This window comes from Toxorhynchites rutilus, chromosome 3, assembly GCF_029784135.1.
Source record: "Toxorhynchites rutilus septentrionalis strain SRP chromosome 3, ASM2978413v1, whole genome shotgun sequence".
Lineage (NCBI taxonomy): Eukaryota > Metazoa > Arthropoda > Insecta > Diptera > Culicidae > Toxorhynchites > Toxorhynchites rutilus.
This window is the reverse complement of record NC_073746.1, coordinates 26013318-26023232: the sequence shown is the minus strand read 5'-3', so window position 1 is coordinate 26023232 and position 9915 is coordinate 26013318. Positions and strand designations below refer to the sequence as shown.

Genomic DNA, 9915 nt, shown 5'->3' with positions numbered 1-9915 from the left:
AGAATTAATCAAGCTAATTAAACCAAATTAGGCATATGGAAACTTTAGGGTGCAATAAATGTTTCTATGATGGTTAGACAGTCCTTCCCCCACTCAAAGGGGGGGCTGCCATACAAATGAAACACAAATTTCTGCATTACTCGAGAATTAATCAAGCAAATGAAACCAAATTTGGCATGTGGAGGTTTTAGGATGCAATAAATGTTTCTATGGTGTTAAGATACTCCTTCCCCCTCTCTTAGAGGGGGCTGCCGTACAAATGAAACACAAATTTTTGCATTACCCGAGATTTAATCAAGCAAATTAAACCAAATTAGGCATATGGAAACTTTAGGGTGCAATGAATGTTTCTATGGTGGTTAGATACCCCTCCCCCCTCTCTTAGGGGTGGCTGCCATACAAATAAAACACAAATTTCTGCATTACTCGAGAATTAATCAAGTAAATGGGCGGGACGAAGTTTGCCGGGTTAGCTAGTGTTTTAATAAATAATGATTGTACACTGGAGTCGCTTTTTACGCGGGGGATACGTGCCGCGTAAACGAAAACCGCGTAAAAAAAAACCGCGTAAATTCCAAAATCCGCGTAAAAAAAAACCGCGTAAATTCCAAAATCCGCGTAAAAATAAACCACCCTAAATTTTAAAATACACGTAAAAAACTAATAGTCAGTGAATTATTGATATAAAATGCAACCCATATTCAAACAAATTGCATATTGTGTGCATATATTGCGTGACACAAGGCTTCACGAAGGTAGCTCCTTGGCCGATTGCATGTAAATACCTGTTTAACCGTTTGAGTGCGGAGAAGCGCGATAGCGCTCCTCTTGTTTCTGCGGGGAGCACCTTTAAACATAGGATTTTGTCTTTCTGGAACATGTTGGGGGTACAGATTGAAAATGTCCAGATTCTACCGCTTATTGCTCATCCATTTTTCGATGGATTTAACACGTTAAGCCCCGATTTTTTCGTGCTCTGCTTCCCATTCAGCGCGCATCAAGAGCGTTTGAACAATATAAGTGTCGGTCCCAGCTCCCGAAGATACTTATTGTATAAATAAAAAACAGTCAGAGATTCAACTAGAAAGTAGTTACAAGTAGGTTTTTACGCATTTTATGCCTGTTTTATCTTTGAATTATCTGTAAATCGCTACAAGTTGTTGTTCCGTCCAACGTGCAACAACCGAGTGGTAAGTAAAGAGCTGTTTGGTTAGGTGGCATGACCAAAATACGTAGAAGCATATTTTAACCCTGCCTCAAATTACTATTTTAACAACAAATTTCAAATGTAAGAGTATACAAACTGTTTCTACAGTATCTTATATATGTATTGGCTACATTGAATTGTTCTAAAAGCATACCTATCTGTTATATGGTCGGTGTTAAGTCAGACCGGGCCATGTGACATTTTTATGATTTCGAGAAAACGAACATAAAGTTTAATGCTCTGCAATTTACAAAGCATTTAATTTTTTCGTTCAATATTGTTCTCAGAAGTTTGAGCTACTCTCTGCCAATACTGTGATGTATGATAGTTGTAAAAAAACATCAAGTATCATGCCAAAAAAGGCTGTTATTTGGCTGCCTATACGTACAAAGTCCGCTCTGACTGAACTAAATGATGTATTTTTTGAGAGTTGGTTCACTATGACTGAACAATTCCGAACAGTATTCGTCAATATATCGTCAAATTTGAACTCATTGTCATCGTTACAGCCTAAATCGCACTCTGAAATAGTATATTTTGCGATCATTCACACTGCATTTTTCACTGATCCGTTCAGTCGGAGTGAACCAATTTTATTTTTATGCAGTCGGGCACAGCGTGTGTTGGTGATGGCTAGCTCATAGTTGCGCTGTGGGAGGGGTACTCGTGGTTTGTGGGGTCGTGTGCAAATTATGTGTGCTGCTAGATGCTGTCGCTTCAGTTCGTTCGGTGTGGAACTGAACACATATAAAAGGACGAAATCGCATTAAGAAGTTATTCGTGATTTAACCTTGCAGTGAAAGTTAAAGTGAAAGTGCAGTTCCTGAACCGTGGTGGTTGTAGAGTCTAGCCAGTTTGTGTTCGGTCGAGTTCGGCCAGTTCCCAGCGAGTTACCCAACCTTGGGGGTAATCGTGTGCAGTTCCGCTTTTCGACAGTTAGCTGAAGACGTCAGCAGTATTCAAAATTTTTGATTAAAGGCATACTCTAAAATGGCTTCGCAAAAAACCGCCTTCAAAAAAAACAGATCAAGAGTGTCTCTTTCTTTGGAAATGAAGCTCAATATTTTGGATGCCCTTCAAGATGGGAAATCTGTTGCAAACGTCGGCAGGAATTTAAAAATCAACGAATCGACTGTGCGTACAATTAAAAAGAATCAAGATAGCATCAGACAGACAGCAGCTCAGGGCACTATCTATGCAACAAAATCCTCATCATATACACGAGATCCATTGATGGTCAAGATGGAAAAGGCACTTCATATGTGGATCGAAGATCACGCGCAGAAGAAAATACCCTTGGATCAGGAATTAATAAGGGAGAAAGCTTTGAGCCTTTACCTTTGGTTAGAGAAGAATGAGCCGTCTTCAAGTAAAAAGAAAGACTTTACCGCGAGTAAGGGATGGTTTTATAACTTTATACGTAGTAATTCCATTCGCAACGTTAAAATCAAGGGTGAATCCGCATCGGCCGATGTTTCGGCTGCAAATAGTTTTCCTCCAAAGCTCGCTAAGATCATAAAAGAAGGTGCGTATCATGGTGACCAAGTGTTCAATGGAGATGAAACGGGTCTTTTTTGGAAAAGAATGCCGTCTCGTACCTACATTACGCAGCAGGAGCAATATGCCAGTGGTTTCAAAGCGGCCAAAGACAGGGTTACCCTGTTATTTTGCAGTAATGCTTCAGGCGACCTTATGTTGAAACCGCTATTGATCAATCGTGCTATGACGCCCCGCTCGTTGAAGGGGGCTGATTTCAACAAACTGCCAGTGCACTGGAAAGCTAACACTAAAGCGTGGGTCACAAAAGCCGTTTTTGAGGAATGGTTTTACGATATGTTTATTCCGGAAGTGAAAACATACTTGGAAGGAAAAGGTTTGGAGTTCCACGTGCTTTTGATTTTGGATAACGCTCCAGGACACCTAGTTATCAAGCACCCAAACGTTCAAGTTGTGTTTCTTCCACCGAATACAACTTCTTTGTTACAGCCTCAAGATCAAGGAATAATTGCTGCTTTCAAGAAGTTGTACATTAAACAATGTCTTCGGTACATCCTCGAAAAGCTTGAAAGCGATGAAACGATGACGGTAATTCAAGCGTGGAAAGAATTTAAGATAAGAGACGCTCTGACGTTCATAGGAAAGGCTCTGTCTTCTATGAAATCTAAAACATTGAATTCGTGCTGGAAGCCACTATGGCCAGAATGCGTGAAAGCTGGTTCAACAGACCCTTCAAATGTGGAAGAATCAGAAATTCTCATTCTGGCACATGCAATTGGAGGGAAAGGATTCAAAGATATGGATAGTAGAGACGTTGAAGAGCTTCTTGAAGACACCGAAATTGAAGATGATGAACTGATGCAGAGTTTAGTCACATCGGAGCCTTTAGAGGACGATGAAGACCGGGATATCAAGCCATGTGATATCGAAGACGGGAATAAATTAGCGGATACCCTCGTAAAACATTTTATGGAAAAGGATCCTTGTGTTGAGAGAGCCGTTTCATTTCGGAATGATTTGAAACTGTGTATGCTTCGCTACAATAGATTGAACGAAAAAACACAGCCAACAGTTATCGATGAAGGTAGTGACATTGATGTTTAAAGTGAAAAGTATTTTAATAATATCTTTACAGATGACGAGGATTTCAGCTTACCATTGGAACGCAGACGATCTCGTCCGATTTCTTCGGATGAGGAAGATATCGCCACATCATCTAACCGCAAACATCCACGTGTTGCTAATGATAGTGATTAGATCAATAAAAGAAATTCTTTTTTCCACTTGACTACAATAAAATTGATTTATGAATACATTGGTAAAAATATCATGGTAAAAAACTAAAAATATGTTTAATTAAATTTGTCTAAATTCCGAAAACATTTGTTTGTATTGTAATTTTTTCAAATTGCAAAAATGCAATTTGAAAAAATTACTTTCGAACTACTGGACCGCTTCACATGATCGATATATCAAATTAAAGCCAATTAGCTAGTCTTTCTTGAAAAAATGTTATACTAGCAAAACAGTTGGATTTTGTTTTCGTAATTATTGATTGTATTTGTTTGCTTATAGTTTACATGATCCAAGGACGCTATATTTTTTTATGTTTCTTGAAAGTTCTGGTTTTTCCACACAAGATAATCGAAAATCAGAAATGTGATTTTTATCGTTTTCGAGTTATGAGTTTGCCGATGGTCCGAAAAATCAGATTTTTCTCTTTTTCTATAAATAACTTTTTTCTAGAAAGAAGAAGCTTTCAAGAAAAAAATATTTAAAATATAGTGCCCTTGGTCACGCAACCATATAAACTATAAAAAACAAGTACAATCAATAGTTACGAAAACTTGGCAAAATTGGTTGTACTGTTCGAAAAATGAGAAAAAATGTTACTCTATGTTTCTATATTTTGTATTTTATATGAAACATCTAAATTGGTAAATTTTATCAACAATTAGAGCGACAAAAACTCTAAAGTTTTTAATTTGTTATTAATTTTATCAAAAAAAAAAATGCATAATAAACTTGATTGTTTCTTGAAATTTAATTGAAGCTTTCTGAACGCTCTATAATTTGTTCTTCGACATCTAGCTCCTATATTTTCTTATTCCGCAGCAATATCATTTTAAACAATTCCTGGTGAGTCTTCAATTAGAATTTCCTAATTACCACGGTTTTTACTCCATTGTACTTATAATATCCAATAAACTTTCACCTTAACTTTGAAATATTACTTTTTTTCTTTCTTGAAAAAAGGCTATTTGAGATATAAGACTTTTTTTTCAAACTGAGTGTATTATAGTCCAAAATTGTATATAATCGAACCATAGATAATCGTGTCAGTATATAATCGACTCTGTATATAATAGAGTGAATATATTACTTCAGAAATCCGGTTTCATTATTGTGGTTTTAGTTGAAAACCTGACCAAGAAAATTCATTTTGCTTTCGTTGGATTGCGCCTGCGAACTATGTGCTACAAGAACGGAGCTTACAAACATCTTTACATCTGTTGCTCCACAATTGGACTGTACTTGCATCCTAATTTGTGGACTATTGCTGTATTTGCCTGAAAATAGAGTATCCAAACTACAGTTCGGAATATGAATCATGCGTCGAAACTTGATTCAAATTCCGATCACTACTTTAATACTAATTTTAAAGAAGATGTCTGCATAAAAGATTTCTAGTAGATCCATACCTTTTATAGCACTTAACATGAAAACAGCATACAAAATAGTTATACAACTACAAAAACTGAAAAACTGCGGAATTTGCTAACGCAAACAATGTGTTATTGGTTTCGACACATTTTTTGCAAATGCTTAGTCTTATGAATTATAAGCTGTATCGATACCTGTAAATGTTATTTGAATGTAGCCAATACCTCAAACAATGTCAAGGCTTTCATTATTCTATTATTTATAACATTAAAGTTTAGTAAATTTACATTTGAAAATTAAGTGTTCGGAATTTGAGACAAAACAGTACTTTGAGCTCCATCAACCAAATGTGTCTATCTTTTGAGTCGTAGTAAATGATATCTGCTTCTATGAAATGCTATAATATGCATGAACAAATTCAGTTCAGAAAAAAGCAAAAAGCGTTTGAACTTTTTCACCGTGGAGAAATATTAGGTTGTCTTATGTCCGATTGGGGCAGTCTTTCTTTGGAAAAAGTAAATAGCCTTTGTGAATCACGAATATACATATTTTTACTGGTAGATGAAGAACAATCGCTAAGATCGGACGCAAATAGATAGCATCCTTTTCTCCAGAATAGTAAAAAAAAACTTGAACCCTCGAAACTGTATTTATTTCTATACAAACATTTGAAACAAACCATCTCGATTACTACGGCAAAAAACTTCACCACATATGGTTAAGGGTGCTTCAAGTAACTCAATTTTCAAATTAGGCTTTTCAAAAGGAATTACATTGCTTAAAAGTGGTATCTCTCATTCGTTCAATAGATTATTTTCAAAATTACACAAATGAATTTCGAATACTTATTCAACCATTGATCAAAATATCCGACAAATCTTTTGACATATTGTAAAGTGACAGTCAAAAAATATACGATGTTACATACTTCTGTCCGGTACTGTGAGTAAATTTAACACTTAACGCCCACGTTTAATCTGGGAAAGCAAATAGCGCAAAAAAAGAAAATGTAGAACTGGTTTTTCCTAAATGAACAAATAAATTCCTATTTAACAATCATAACATTTTCCCCTCCAACAAATATGTCACCAGAGGAGAATTTTCGATCATTGCTTTCTACGGAAATCAAGTAAGGACGCAATACATTTTAGATGTAAGGATAGTTTTCAAGAATTGAGTGTGAAGTGTGAGTGTGAATGAGAATGTATGAATGTATGAATGTGAACATTGTTAAAATGTCCTTACATCCCATCCTTTTCCTAATGAAAATGTGTCACCCTTCTAAACTCGAGTCGACCGCGAGTAATCGGTTTCCTATTTTATTAACCATAGAATTAAGGAAACATGTTAATATATTCTAGTTAAAATATAGTGATGAATTTGGCTCCTTTAAACTTATGCAACTGAGCCTGTAAAAATAAACGATTTAATTAAAAAAACAGTAAGGACGTTGGTCCAAATGACGAACTAGCCAAAGGCTGAGTGTCATAAATAAAAATAAAAAACGGGGACATATCTTTCACATTTTTTAGATTGGTGTTTGACATCTCTTGAAATTTTTTTTGAATTCATATCGCTTGGAGTCTTTTGAGTAAAATTTACAAAAGATATTTCATATTAAATTTGTGTTGAAACATATAAAATTTCGCTGAAATACATCCGAAACAAAAAAAGGGGATCAAGCTCACATTACTTACACTATTGTTGTTTATTCTTTTTCCATTCGGTTACCAAAATCGTTTCAACGCTAGCTGAAATCGAACCCAGAATCAGGTACCAATTTCGCCAAGATTGCGACAACGTTATCACGAGAATACTAAATCTTATCCCTCAGATATACCGTGTTAACCTCGAGCAAACCACAGTTATTTAACTCAATTCCCAGGAGACAAACATAGAAAAAATGAATTTGGCTCCAAATATTGAAGCAAACGTACTTAAGTCTTACAAATGAACAAATTGAGAAGAAAATACAACATACCGCGTATAAATCGATTCTTTTGGAAAAACCGCGTAAATTCCGAAATCCGCGTAAAAAAAACCGCGTAAATTCCGAAATCCGCGTAAAAAAAAACCGCGTAAATTCCGAAATCCGCGTAAAAAAAAACCGCGTAAATTCCGAAATCCGCGTAAAAAAAAACCGCGTAAATTCCAAAATCCGCGTAAAAAAAAACCGCGTAAATCCCTAAAACCGCGTAAAAAAAGCCGCGTAAAAAAAAACCGCGCAAAAAAAAACCGCGTAAAAAGCGACTTTAGTGTAATATTCAACTAGAAGGTGTATTCAACTTTTCTGATGGCTTTTTTCCGCCATACAGTTGGCTGAGAGTAAATAGATAAATAATATGAATATGAATAAAACTATTATAATTAATTAAATTTATAAAATCAAAATCAACTTTATTAATCAATGTTGACTAGGATGTCTTGTCTCAATTTTCGCAAAGAAAACTGCGCGTTTAAGGGCCAACCTTGCTCTTCAGCGTATCTAACCAGCACATCGGCGCCATTCAAAGCAATTTCGTCGGATATGTTCAGATTTCCATCTTCTGGATCCAGTGGTGAAGAAGTGTGAAGGATTTTCTCAGCATCTTGGTTCGAAGTGTAAGACTGATCATAAGCTGACGGATTGAGAACTTTCTCAACGATTTCGTCATCCTTTAAAATCTCAAACTCTGCTTCTTCGTCATCAATTACATTTAGCTGTTTGACTTTTATCGCAATGCTCCTCAGCCTTTCTTGCAAAGTGGACAATGGCAATTCTTCGTCATCATCATCTGGTGTCTCCACGTACAACATTTTCCAGGACTTTTGGATCGCAGACTCCGGCACACCCTCCCATGCTTGTGCAATCCAGAACATCGTGTCTTTGATACTGATATGTTTCACATTATCATGAAAATCTTCGCCACGTCCAAGAACTTCGTTCGTCATTATCTTTCTATAATGGGCTTTCACCATTTGTATTACATGCTGATCCATCGGCTGGATTACAGCGGTGGTGTAGGGAGGCAAAAACTTACAAAATATAGCACTATCACTGGTTCGTAGTTCTTCTACATTGTAATGCGCCGAGCAATTATCCAGAACAAGAACGGCTCCCACAGGATGACCTGATTGTCTCAAAAACTCTGTTACACGAGGAACAAATTGTTCGAAGTTCGAAGAAGTTCCTTAAGGTTTTTCAAAGCCCGGGGACTGTTGAATTTTCCAATCAACATGAGTGGGAGCTTAAGACTTCCATCCATGTTTGCACACGGCATAAAAGTCAAGCGCTCTTTGTTCATTTTTGTCCCAGGAGCACTAGACGAGTTTCTGTCAACATACGTCGTCGTTGAAATGGCTTTTGAAATATAAGCCACTCTCGTCAGCGTTGAAAATTTGATACGGTTTCAAATTAAGGCTCCGCATTTCCATAGAGAACTCCTCTACATATTTATCAATAATCCCAATATTACTGAAAAGCTTCTCCCCGGTTATCTTAAGCAGGCGTATACCATATCGCTTTATAAACTTATCAACATATCCACGACTTCCGTATTGACCTTCTCCAACCATTTGCGAATAAAACTTTTGAGCCTGTACTTCTAGCATTTCATGGTTTACAGGAACGTTACCTTCGCGTTTTTGGAGGAACCAGATGTATAGGGCTTCGTCTACTTCCGGATGCTGGGCCTTTTTGAAACGTTTCCGGTTTGCTGCAAAACAATTCACTAATCAAAACTAGTTTAACTTTGATGATATGAAAATTTTTACAAATATTTCCTTGCACTTCCGCAATTTGCGACAAAATGTTTTCCTTAGCACGTTTGATGGTGCTAACTGTTGAACGCGATTTTCTGTTATACTTCCGCATAATTGAATTAATAGACATTCCTTGATCCGCATCCTTAAGTATTTTCACTTTGTCGATCAAAAGAACAACAGATCGCTTCGATTTTTCACCAGAAAAATATTTTTGAATTTTCGGACCCATTTTCAATTGATACGTTTCGTGTTGATCTTAACCTTAATTCTGTATCATAAACAACACTGAGAAAAACTGAGAGTATGAGGCACCAAAGATCACTTTACCTATTTCAATTACTATTAAAAAATGTACCTCAAACGCTTGCTTACACGGAATCAAACTTTGCCGGTTCGCTGTCTGAATTGGAAATAACTTTACACTAGGTTGACTAAGTTGGAATGAATCTGGAATTTTCCACGCGCTGCAAGCTTGATTGCATGTTCTTTTGGTGAACGCGCATAAAATTGCTGACCAATCAGCGTCGCTCTTGTTTTTGTGTTGGTTGTGTCTTTTTCGCTGGCAGGTGCATTGAAAACGTGTACGTTATATCGAGGTAAAATGTACGTTATATCGAGTGACGTTATATCGAGGGAACGTTATAACGAGGGTACGTTGTATCGAAGTCTACCTGTAATGCGGTTTTTACACGGTTTTGTACACGCAGCTTTTCGAATTCACGCGTTTTTTTGCCCGCAATTTCAAATCAACACGGTTTTTTTACCAGGTACGTATTCCCCGCGAAAAAAACTTCGGTGTACAT

The 9915-nt window shown here is 36.6% G+C and overlaps 2 protein-coding genes across 2 annotated transcripts; one reads left to right on the top strand and one right to left on the bottom strand.

Annotated features, from left to right (window-relative positions):
• The first annotated feature begins 568 nt into the window (after nucleotides 1-568).
• Nucleotides 569-5173, top strand: LOC129779678 (tigger transposable element-derived protein 1-like). The gene is made up of 2 exons (XM_055787300.1): nucleotides 569-3788; nucleotides 3840-5173. Exons 1-2 carry the CDS (start codon nucleotides 2198-2200, stop codon nucleotides 3959-3961), a joined length of 1713 nt encoding a protein of 570 aa, XP_055643275.1. The 5' UTR covers nucleotides 569-2197; the 3' UTR covers nucleotides 3962-5173.
• Nucleotides 5174-7792: 2619 nt separating this feature from the next.
• LOC129780175 (tigger transposable element-derived protein 2-like) lies at nucleotides 7793-9403 on the bottom strand. Its single transcript, XM_055788166.1, has 2 exons — nucleotides 9122-9403; nucleotides 7793-9063 (listed from the first exon to the last, which is right to left on the bottom strand). The coding sequence occupies exons 1-2, from the start codon at nucleotides 9339-9341 to the stop codon at nucleotides 8684-8686; spliced, it is 600 nt and encodes a 199-aa protein (XP_055644141.1). The 5' UTR covers nucleotides 9342-9403; the 3' UTR covers nucleotides 7793-8683.
• Between the last annotated feature and the right edge of the window lie 512 nt (nucleotides 9404-9915).